This window comes from Mauremys reevesii, linkage group 23, assembly GCF_016161935.1.
Source record: "Mauremys reevesii isolate NIE-2019 linkage group 23, ASM1616193v1, whole genome shotgun sequence".
In the NCBI taxonomy this organism is placed as follows: domain Eukaryota; kingdom Metazoa; phylum Chordata; order Testudines; family Geoemydidae; genus Mauremys; species Mauremys reevesii.
In genome coordinates this window covers 5569738-5581981 of record NC_052645.1, presented here as the reverse complement: position 1 = coordinate 5581981, position 12244 = coordinate 5569738, and the positions used below count along the sequence as shown (strand labels likewise).

Here is a 12244-nt window from a genome sequence, read left to right as displayed (position 1 = left end):
TGCATTTGGGGTCAGAAATGTATTTTTTCCCATCCTTCTGAAAGTCTGCTCAAATTTAGCCAAGTTTGCACATGCTCAGTAGAGTTTCGTTAGAGTCTGCCAAGGTTATTCTCCATCCATCCACATGGAGTATGCTCAATCCCCTAGCTCCTACCTGTTGACCAGCCTCAGCATGTGCCATCCCCACAGAGTGACATCATCCTGGGGCTGTTATTAAATATGTTAAAACAATACATCTTTCAATGCCTACCTCACATTTGGTTAAAGACAAAATTTAAAAAATAGGAACCTACCATTAGGCTCCTAAATCCATACTCAGACAACTGGTCAGGTTTTAAATGGTGCTGTGAATACAACAGCTCCTATTAAAGGCTACTCCTGGGGTAATTCTGCACCAAAAAATTAAAAATTCTGTGCATGACATTTTAAATTTCTGCAAAAATTTTGCATATTTTGTCAAAACAACAACAACAATACAATCAAGCCAGTTTCAATTTTGGTAATTTATTTCAAAATACCTGTCAGCAAGCATGTCTGTAACAATACAGACAAAAAAAAAAGATTCTGGTTATTTTTTTTATACAAATAGATTCCTTACTAGGCATATTAATACAGAACTTTGAATAATTCATTCAAACTACAATACAGAAACGTACTTCCTGCACCCATCAGAAGTAATGCAAAGGCTTGGGGGAGTTAGGGGTAACAGAGAAACTGAGGGAGAGGGAAGGAGCCTGGAGTGAACCTGGTGGGTTGTTGGGTATGGGTGGGGGAGGTATGGAACAGGGTTTTTTTTTCCAGAGGAGGGGAGGGACTGCTAGGGAGTTGGGGAGCCTCCTCCATGCAGACCCTGGCTGACCCAAAGCCTCTCCCATTCAGTCAGTCAGGCACATCTGCCCCTGTTCACACACCCCACATCCCCATGTGGCTCTGCAGCCCTCCTCTCCCATCCCTATGTGGCCCTGCACCCACACTCCCATTCAGTCTCTGGCTCAATGCTGTCACCCCACTAGCTCTTGAGCTCACACCCCAGTCTATCCAGCTCACTAACCATTCTGAACACCAGTCTGTGACTCTCCCCCCACCCCCAGCAACCCTCTGTGCCCCACTTTGTTTGTCCTAACCAGGCTGCATGGGCAGGGTGCTGTGATGAACTTCTGCTCCTGGGGGAATTCTGTGCCACTGTGCACAATTCCCCCCCCCCCCTCTCCCCCCACATACACACCCAGAAAATACATTCTGCTCAAGAAGAGCTGCAGTTCTGCCTTTTGCCCACAAGACGCTGCTGTGGTGCCAGAACAGCCAGCAACTGGTTGCTTTCATGCTGCTGGCTGTTCTGGCACCATAGTGGCCTCTGGTGGATGAAAGGCAGAACTGCAGCACTTCTCAGGCAGATTGTATTTTATGTGGGAAAAAAATTCTGCAGCCAGACATGAATTCTGCATGTGCACAGTAGTGCAGAATTCCCCCAGAAGCATTAATGGCAATGGGAGCTGCAGGGCTCTTAGTGCTTTGGGAAATCAGACCAATTCTTTAGATGCCAAAATATGGACTTAGACACTAAATCTAAGTGCTGTTTAAAATCTTGGCCTAAACACTTTCACAAAAACACAAAAAAATCCCAACCAAATCCACACACTGATTATTCTAACAATGAAACACATGTAGGAAGACAAGAGTACACACAGAGCAATACGTATTCTTCATGTTTACAGTAAATGAACCATCAGTGTGCAGGTCATCTATGTCAGCAACTGAATGAACCTCTAAACAAATGCTCAAATTAACAGAAAACTATATGTGAATCTGAAACAACGTCCTGAAATCACAGACCAGATACACAGCAAGGCAGACACATGCACTCAAGACCATAGCCTGCGAAGTCTGCAGAGGCAGACTGACATTCTTGTTTCATTTTGCTCAATACAGCCTGACTGTTCTATTTATTCCTACAGCGAACAGAGTGTTCATGAACAGTACATGTGAGTGAAGACCTAGCTATCAAGAGAGCTGCAGCACCATAAGTTTCTCTGTGCTGACCCCCCGCTTCACATGGAAGGAATCGCCCCATGGGTGAAATGGGAATTCAGTCTCCACCACCCACACAGATCTCAGGATCTAACAAGATGGATGCCATGGACGGCAAATGCAATGTAGGTACCCACTAGGGACTCTGCTGACACCACCAATTCAGATGACCTCTTTCCATGAACATCCCCAAAATGGTAATAAATCTCGGTCATTACTGACACTGTCTGGGCCGAAAGTGATGAAGCAAAAAGTCCTCAAAGTCACCCAATTCCCCCCACTCTCCAAAGAGCCAGAATTTCTAACAGTCACTCCCACAGACATACATCCCCAAAGACTCCTAGTTCTATAGCTTTCATCCAGCTAGTGTCATGAATCTGTCACTGGCGGTTTTTAAGAACAGGTTAGACACACACTTGTCAGGGATGAGCTAGATAATACTTAGTCCTGCTTGAGCGCAGGGGGCTAGACTAGATGACCTCTCGGGATCTCTTCTAGTCCTATGATTCTATCAAAGGGCAAATTTCTGAACACTAATGCAGAAAAGGTGATCTGGAGGATTCAGACCCCCAATATATAAGTGATTAGATGAGGAATCATTACCACTAATATCAGCTTTTTTTTTTTTTAACATGCATATTTTGACCCAAGAAACACCATCATTCTCCCATTTCACAAATGAGATAACAGAGTTTGCACCATTTCAGCAGGCAGAGCTGGGGCTAGAACCCAGGTCGCTAATAAAACTGAGCCAAGTCTCTTCCACTTTGCGAATCTTTTAGAAGCAACATGGCAAATTAGACAGTGTTGCCAACTTTCTCAGGTTTACAGTGAGAGAGGCAGTTTTGGCCCCTACTGTAGGAGCTCTGGTGAGAGGAAGAGCATGTTACTCTCTGTAAACTAGCCCATACAAGGAGACACGACATACACACATTTCAGTAGGCTACACAAGTATTGTAAGACAGCAGTGAGATGCTAGGCATCAGGATTGGTTAAACAGCAAAGCCAAATGTAATGATGCATCTCTTGGGGTCCTCTGTGGGGACTGATCCGTGGACCATGGATATAAAATCATGAGCCACTACCACCTAAGCTGAATAACTAGATCTCTTCAAATTGACGCAGCTGCAGAGTACTATGTGGTCCAGCAGCTAACGGGTGATAAAGCCACACTGTTTTCATGTAAGTTACGGAAGCAAACTGCCACCCACACAGTGGGGAAGGGTGGCAGGGGTGTGGGGAGGTGTTCAAAAATCGGAACACAGGGCAAAAGACAGGACTGAGTTTTGTTTCTCTCATTACTTTTGCGACAATCTTACTATTTCTGAGGGGTCTAACTCATAATTTTTTAATTTTGGGGGTTCGCAATATTAGAAAATGAGAAAATCTAAAGGAAAATTCAGTGATACAATCATTCTTGACACCCTGAAATGGCTAAGGCAGAACTTAAATGTTACTGCAATGTAACCATCTGTTTCAGTGGCTTAATACATAACAGAAGCTATGGAGCTAAATATTATTATTAGCTGAGTAATCTCAAAGACAGTGTAACAGACAATCTACATGCAGTGAAATGCAAGGTGAGGCAACAGGTCTTTTAATACTAGCCAATAGGCCAGTACTAATGTACCAGCAAAAAGGAAAGAAAGATGATACCTAGTAGAGAGATGTTAGATACAGCAACACTGGAGAGGTGCTTTGTCCCATTTCACCTGGTACATAAATCAGCACTGAAGCAGTCAAGTAATAATCTGAGAAAACTGTGATCCTCAAGTATCAAACATTCCTGCAGTCAGCTTGCCAGTTCCCCAGAATTAACTGTGAGTACATCAGATTTTTACAAGATCTATTTAACACATCCCCCCCACAGAGACAATGCACTTTAAACCTGAACAGCTGTCAACTAAACACACTATTCCCTCATTTCCAACTGTTCTATTACTGAAAGCCAAGCCTGTGGTCTCTTCTGTAAATTCTTCTCTCTAACACACCTGGGATGTTTGCTGGAAAAGCAATGGGCATGGGAAGTACAATTATATACATTGTTTAAAGAGACCATTTAAAACTTGACAACTTTTCTGTTGACTCCTTACCAAAAGGAGGTAGTCCGTAGGTCTGGGTTGTCTGAGGGTAGATGGCATAGGGCTGAGTCTGCTGTAGCGCTTGGTACTGAGTCTGACCAGGATAAGGGGTCATCGTTTCCGATATAGGTACAGAAAGGATATGTGCATATGGCCTATAAAAATAATTAAAATGTTCATATTATGCAGCTCTCATCATGCACATCCTAAAAGGGCACTTTAAAAACATGTGCTAATTATAAATACAGGGACATGTATTTTTTAAGGAATTTAGGAGGATAATATAGCAGCTGACAGAAGCTCCCGGGTCTGATTTTCCGCCATGCCAAGCACCCACATCTCCAAATAAAGACTTAGAGAGCTGTGGGTACTCAGCACCTCATGGAAGTCAGGATGCTTTCCCACAGTTTTTAATAGTTTCAGAAGAGTCAAAGTGAGTTAGTGGTAAGCTCCACTGGTTTCAGTAGGATTTGAGCACAGAGTTCCCGCAGAAATCCCAGCCAGCATCATTAATATCAATTAATCAAAGGGATACATAGTTACAAATGTTTAATGGTTAAAAAAGTAAAAAATATTCCAAGTTAATGAAAGCCATCCCATCTGCTTGGCAACAAAGCAATACCTTAGAGCTTGTCCATACTACAATTTGTAAGAGTTTTAACACGTTAATACACGACTGCGATATGAGGTTATGAGACTGCATGAAAGCAAATATGGAGAATTAAGGTATCTAGAAATTATTGTGCAATGGGAAAAAATACTAAAATCTACAAGTATAGAAGAAGGCTGGGGCATCCTAAGACGAAAATCAAGGTGATGGCAATTTGTCTTAAAACAAGATAAAGAACAAGCAGATGACAATGTGGCTTGAAGCTCTGAGCTGAGGTTTAAAAAACTGTACTGAAGTGACAGAGCAGGGAGCAACTGAACAAGAATACACAATCAATAAAGGCATTCCAGTATCACAGTGAAGGGCACAGAATCTGGACAGAATACATGATAGGGAAAGAAGACAGCAGAATGAGCTAATGGTAGCTAATAAGGCTAACAATAAGAGAAGGGTTTTGTAATAAGGAGCAAGGAAAAATAAACTAGCATGAAAGTAAGGCCACTAATAAATTAGGAGGGTGAAATAGCAGTAACACCTCTTAAATGGCTTACTGAATGGTTTTTTTAAAATCTAGTTTCATCAAGAAAAATAAAGGAGAGGTTTGGACAGTTAGGAAGTAATGAAGACCAAATATTAATAAGAAGCAAGCAAGGGAACACTTAGGATTTCTGTGAGATCCATTTCTCTGCTTTCCGGATGAAAACACATCCTACGTTTGTAAGTTTACCAAACCATTATTTATGAAAAGTTATGGAGTACTAGGGAGGTACCAGAGGATGGTGGAGAAGGCGGTATCAATCCTCAAAAAAGGAAAGATAAGTGATCCTAGAAATGACCAACAGGAAACTCTACATTCAACCCCTAATAAAATAGAACAAAATATGTAAAGTAAACATCTAGGCTGGGGTTTTCAAAGGAGGCTAAAAGGGCCCCGAGTCCCAGTGACTAGGATCGGAATACCTAGCTCCCTTTTGAGAAAAATGTCAAACAATGTACGAAGAGAACACTGGAGATGTAACACATCTGATTATTCCCATTTCCTTTACATTTGATGCTAACAGCTTCTTTTCCCAGGTATGCAAGTGCTTAGATGTCACCAATGCTTAAATAAAAAGGAGACAGTTGAAGCTAAATATTGGTGAGATGGAAGGCATGATGATGGGTAGAGGGAAATATCTATAGGAAGCAGCAAATACCATAACATCTTCCATCAAGGACATCTATTTTCCAATCAAGATGATATGCAGCGTAGTGCTCAGAGTCCCTGACTGAGATCAGGGCCCACTGTGCTAGGTAAGAAACAGTTGCTGCCTTGAAGACCTTCCAATCTTAGACCCAGCCTTACAAACTCATGCAAATGGTTAATTTTACACAAGTGAAACCACTGATTTCAGCAAAATTTCTCACATGGCTAAAGTCAAGCAGGTACATGTTTACAGGACATGGGGCTAAACCAACAAGACATACATCAGGTAGAAGAAAGGGAGTATTATCCCCATTTCACAAATGGAGAACTGAGGCAAAGAGAAACTGAGTGACTTGCCGAGGGTCACACAGGAAATCTGTGGCAGAGCGAGGAACTGAACTCAGATCTTCTGAGTCCCAGAGGGGCCCTTCCTAAATACCTCACTGCTACCAGATATCCAGGTAACCACAGCGGGTAAATGTATCTTTTTTCATCTGTGGTAAATCAGATGGATGAGGACCTGGCTTTGTGACCTGTGCACTGACAACCTTCGGGCTAGATAGTACAATGCACTGCCACCTGGGAATGAAGGCTCGAGACTGAAAAGGCTCATTATGGTTCAGAAGGCAACAGTTTGCCTGCCCATCAACATAAACTGCCGGGTTTCCTACTTTTGACCCTTTGACCCTCACACCTGTCGTCCTTATTTTTTTCTTTTGTCCCCAGTAATTATTTGAGACCTGGGCTCAGTGGATCCTCGCCATAGGCTTGCACCTGCCCACCTCCTGGAACCCAATAGGAGGACCCTCTTGCTGGTGTGGAGCTGCTACTACTGGGCCCAGAGCACCCTCTTCAGCTTCGTCTGGGCAAAATTCTCTCCCCACACCCCACTACCTCACCCGCTGGTGCTCTCGCTGGCGGCTGTTGCTCCTTGGGGAGGGGGACTGAGGACCCTGACACTGCTTTGCCACCACCTGTGGGGTCCCTCCTGGCTGTCGGCTGGTTGTGGCTACTGTTGTCTAGAAGCCTGCTGCTGCCTTGGGGAGGCAGAGGAGGACCTTTGCTGCGGGGAGAGCACATAGGACCACCGCAGGACACTGTGGAGGAGGCTTACTGCAGGACTGAGCGATTTTTTCCAGCTTTGCTCTTGTGGTGGTGGTAGCTACTGTTGCTGTGGGGTGCAAGGGGAGCGGCGCGAAGCCCTCCCCCGGTCCATCTGTCCCTGCCCCCCCCATCACCACCACCACCACTGCTGCCCCCTCCATAACCCCCCACTACCACCTGGACCTGTTCCTCATCCCTCCGCTCAGCTGCTTACCTCGCCCCTTTTCCCCACCATTTGGGACTGCAGCAGCAGCAGCAAGCAAGGGCAGCATTGTGCAAGGGCACGTGGGCACAAATGCTTTCCCCTTCCCTTTAGACTTGCCCTCCCCTCCTCTGCTGCTTTCAGCTGGTGGACCTCCCCACCCCCTGCTTTGCCCACCAGCCTGCCCGCAGCAGTTTGCCCCCTTGCTGCCCATATTTGCCCCCCTGCCCTCCCACTCAGGTCTCTCAGCAGTTTTTCTGTTTGTTTGCCTGCCCCGCTCCAGTCCCTGGGAGTCTGCCAGTTTGCCTGCCCCACCCTGGCCCTTGCAGTTTCCCTGCCCTGGCTTGCTTCCAGCCTGTTCCTTTCGCCACTGCCCTCCCTCCCGCACTGTCCAGTCCCCTCATTAAGTGAGCCCATGTCTCATCCCTACGCACTTGTATCCCTTCCCTTTTATGTTGAGCCCCCCCATGATATTATAGTCCTTCCCTTTCCCCAGGCAGCCGGAGGCACCGGTATTTCCAACACGTGTTGGTAATCGCGCCCCTCCCCTGCCTTGGTGGACCCAAGCTCCCCGCGGTGCCTCCTCCCCTGCTTGCAGCCTATTGAGGAGGAGTAGTTGGCTTTTCCTCCTTGTCTTTCCCGCTTCCTTTTGGTGGTGTCCCTCTGAGAACGGCGGGGGAAATGGCAGGTGAGGCCCCCCCTGCCAGGTCGACCCTGCTGCTCCCTCTCAGCCTGCTCCCCCATCCATCCCAAAAATAACAAACTGCCAGGAACAGATCTACCCAGTGTTCCAGACACAGCCCTGTTTCCCAAACACCCGGTCAAACTCAGAGCCCCAGTCCTGTTCACAGCCTCACCTACCTTACTCCAGAGCCCTACCATGAAAATCTCGCTCTTTAGGGACAACAGAACTGTCAGTAACTAGGGTCAAGAATTATTCAGGGTGCTAAAAGGAGCAGAACTAGAAGCAACAGAATAAAATTAAGAGAAGGAACAATAAAGATGAATATGAGAGGACACATCCAGTTACTGTTAGACTGTGAAACAGTCTCCAAAGGGAAGTGGGGGAAGCTCATTCACGTGGAATATTTAAGACTAGAGAAAACAAAGCATGGAGACAACAGGGAATCCTTCTGCACTCATCTACGTGAATTAGATCATAGGTACAATTTTCAAAAGGACATAAGTGACATGGGAGCCTAAGTCCCACTGGAAGTCAGTGGGGCTTTGGCTCCTAGATCAGTTAGATGCGTTTGGAAATTTTACCCCTTTCCTTTCTCTCTCTCTCCAGTGTGTCTGATTTTATACATAAGGAAACTACACCTCTACCTCGATATAACACTGTCCTTGGGAGCCAAAAAATCTTACCACGTTATAGGTGAAACCGTGTTATATTAAACTTGCTTTGATCCACCGGAGTGTGCAGCCCCACCCCCCAGGAGCACTGCTTTACCGCGTTATATCCAAATTTGTGTTATATCAGGTGGCGTTATATCGAGGTAGCAGTGTATATTTCATTTTCACTCATGTCCAGTTTGTTCTTTCACTGAATACCTTGGGCTTGAGTCTATAATACCTTATATTCTCAGTCATTACCAAGTGACACGATACCTTAGCAATCACTAAAGGCTCAATCCAACTCCCATTGAAGCCAATGGCAGCTTCACCGTGTGCTGGACTGGGTCACATATGCAGCAATGCCAATTTGTTGTCTATAAAAATACCATTCTGCAATGTTAAAGGTTCTGCTAAATGCAGGTTGAGATGGGAGGAGGGGAAGGTTAACATAAGAACGGACAGTGGGTCAGACCAATGTTCCATCTAGCCCAGTATCCTGTCTTCCAGCAGTGTTTGATGCCAGATACTTCAGAGGGAATGAACAGAACAGGGCAATTATCGAGTGATTCATCCCTTGTTGTCCATTCCCAGGTTCTGGCAATCAGAGACTAAGGACACACAGAACATGGGATTGCATCCCTGACCATCTTGGCTAATTAATTGTCATTGATGGACCTATGCTCCATGAATTTACCTAGTTCCTTTTTTAAACCAGTTATAGTTCTGGCCTTCACAACATCCCCAGGTAGTGAGTTCCACAGGTTGACTGTGTGTTGGGTGAAGAAATATTTCCCTTTCTTTGTTTTAAACCTGGTGCCTATTAATTTCATTGGGTGACACCTGGTTCTTGTGTTATGAGGAGGAGTAAACAACACTTCCTTATTCACTTTCTCCACACCATTCACAATTTTATAGACCTCTATCATATCCCCCCTTATTCATCTCTTTTCCAAGCTGAAAAGTCACAGTCTTTTTAATCTCTCCTCATATGGAAGCTGTCCCATACCCCTAAACATTTATGTTGCCCTTCGCCATACCTTTTCCAATTCTAATATATCTTTTTTGAGCTGGGGTAACCAGACCTGCATGCAGTATTTCAGGTGTGAGCGTACCATGGATTTATATAAAGGCATTATTGTAGTTATTGTCTTGTTATCTCTCTCTTTTCTAATGGTTCCTAACATTCTGTTAGCTTTTTTGATTGCCACTGCACATTGAACAGATGTTTCATTGAACTGTCCACAATGACTCCAAGATCTCTTTCTTGAGCGGTAACAGCTAATTTAGACCCCATCATTTTGTATGTATAGTTGGGACTATATTTTCCCATGTGCATTACTTTGCAATTATCAACACTGAATTTTATCTGCCGTTTTGTTGCCCAATCACCCAGTTTTGAGAGATCCTTTTGGAACTCCTCACAGTCTGCTTTGGACTTTACTATCCTGAGTATTGTCTGCAAACTTTGCCAACTCACCGTTTACTGCTTTTTCCAGATCATTTATGATTATGTTGATCCCAGTACAGATCCCTGGGTGACACTGCTATTTACCTCTCTCCATTCCGAAAACTGATAATTTATTCCTACCTTTTGTTTTCTATCTTTTAACCAGTTACTCATCCATGAGAGGACCTTCCCTCTTATCCCGTGACTGCTTACTTTGCTTAAGAGCCTTTGGTGAGGGACCTTGTCAAGGCTTTCTGTAAGACCACATACACTATATCCACTGAATCACTCTTGTCCACATGTTTGTTGACTACCCTTAAAGAATTTTAATAGATTGGTGAGGCATGATTTTCCTTTACAAAAACCATGTTGACTCGTCCTCAATAAATCATGTTAATCTGTGTGTCTGATCATTCTATTTTTTTTTTTTTTACTATAGTTTCAATTTGTCTGGTACTGAAGTTAGTACTGGCCTGTAATTGCCAGAATCGCCTCTGGAGCCTTTTTTAAAAACTAGTGTCACATTAGCCATCCTCCAGTCATCTGGTGCAGAGACTGATTAAAGTGACATGTTATGTACCACAGTTAGTAGTTCTGCAATTTCATATTTGAATTCTTTCAGAACTAAATCAAAAGTTTTAACAGTTTAGAGAAAAATGCAGTTATAAAATTTAGAACCAATTTTTCAACTTACTTTGCAGAATATAGCTGTGAGGTATAGTCATTTGGTGACCTTGGGATGTAATCAGTGCATGTCAGAACTGAAAAAGAAACATTTTATACAATAGAATTGTAAAGAAAGGATTTTTTTAAACTACACAATTTCCAAAAAAAGTAACAAAACTTAATGAATCACAGTGAAACATTAGCACGTCCCACAATATGTTCTAACCTGACAAACCATGTAGCTGTTAAGTTTTTGGAGTGCTTTGGATATATGGTTTTAAAAATATTTACAAACGTGTTTAAACAGGGTGAAATGTAACTTCCTGTCCCTGCAAATAAGTGCATCATTCAGAGCAGCAAGTTGTCCCTTCACAGACTATAAGACCAAAATCTATGGCTTTCATGGTACATTTTGATTTTGGAAGTGTGACAAATCCCCTGAACATTTTACAGTTCTGCACGTGCAACAATGCCTCACTTCAGCATGCACTGCACTGAAAATCCCCTGGAACCCAGCTGTTACCAGAGCAGCTATGGTGGCTAAGGGATAGAGATACCGCGAGGCCAAGTTGAGCCAGGCTCTGCCCCAAGACCCCTCTCCCCTGCCCCCAAAATACATGGGCCCAGCAGCCCATCTTCTCCCTCTGGTGGCACCACATTAGGCAGGATCCCCCCAACTCATCTCTTCGGGAAGGACAAGAACTCATGGAGCTGAGAAACAGCCTGGCTGCTGCCAGAACAGCTGTAGCAGCAATGGGGAGAGCACCAAGCTTTACCACCTGCTCTGGATCCTTCACATGGCCCTGGCAGCCCACCTCCCCCTTGAGGACACTACATGAGACAAGAGTTCAGGGGCAGCATAACAGGGCCAGTCTGAAAACACATCCACTTAGCCTCAACGCCTGTTCAGAAGAGCCTGCTATATCTTGTCCTTAGCTATACGGTCTGTAAAAGGGGGCTACTTAGTCAAATATTGCTTCTGTGGGTTATCCAGCCTCCTCTAGTGGCTTGTTCACATAGAGTAACAGCCTTCTGCTGCCAGCTAATGTAGTTAGCCCTGTAGCTCAAGTAGTACATCTGAGGTGCAGTTCAAACACTGATAATGTGAAGTTTATTACAGTTGTACATGTCAATGTTTTTACTTTTTTCTGTTTAAAAAAGCAACAGGAAATTTAAAAAGTTATTTGGATTGCAAGGGCAAGCACTCAAAAGTGCAGAAATTTCATATTTAATGTCTGCATGTGCCTTATGATACACTCTATAATTACATGGTCACCTACTGATTTTTCCACAAGACCTCTGCCTCATTCAGTGCACAGGGCAGTTGGTGTTCAGGGAATGAATCAGGGCTGTGCAATAAATGAGGTCATTCTAGTCCAGGGGCAGGCAACCTATGGCACAGGTGCCGAAGGCGGCACGCGAGCTAATTTTCAGTGGCACTCACACTGCCTGGGTCCTGGCCACCGGTCCAGGGGGCTCTGCATTTTAAATTTAATTTTAAATAAAGCTTCAACATTTTGAAACCTTATTTACTTTACATACAACAATAGTTTAGTTATATATTATAGACTTCTAGAAAGAG

At 44.1% G+C, this 12244-nt stretch overlaps 1 protein-coding gene and 1 long non-coding RNA gene across 13 annotated transcripts in view; one reads left to right on the top strand and one right to left on the bottom strand.

The window, feature by feature from the left end:
- The window catches only part of LOC120389083, a 51373-nt gene extending 49160 nt beyond the window's left edge, over positions 1-2213 (top strand). For all 7 annotated transcript variants that reach the window (XR_005590751.1, XR_005590749.1, XR_005590755.1 and 4 more), the window contains one exon: positions 1956-2213. This is a non-coding gene — a long non-coding RNA (uncharacterized LOC120389083). The remainder of the gene's footprint in view (positions 1-1955) is intronic.
- EYA3 (EYA transcriptional coactivator and phosphatase 3) overlaps positions 1-12244 on the bottom strand; it is a 136549-nt gene that overhangs the window by 55124 nt on the left and 69181 nt on the right. For all 6 annotated transcript variants that reach the window (XM_039511294.1, XM_039511296.1, XM_039511291.1 and 3 more), the window contains 2 exons: positions 10691-10757; positions 4122-4264 (listed from right to left, as the gene is read on the bottom strand). In XM_039511294.1, coding sequence (XP_039367228.1) covers positions 4122-4264; positions 10691-10757 — 210 coding nt within the window. The remainder of the gene's footprint in view (positions 1-4121; positions 4265-10690; positions 10758-12244) is intronic.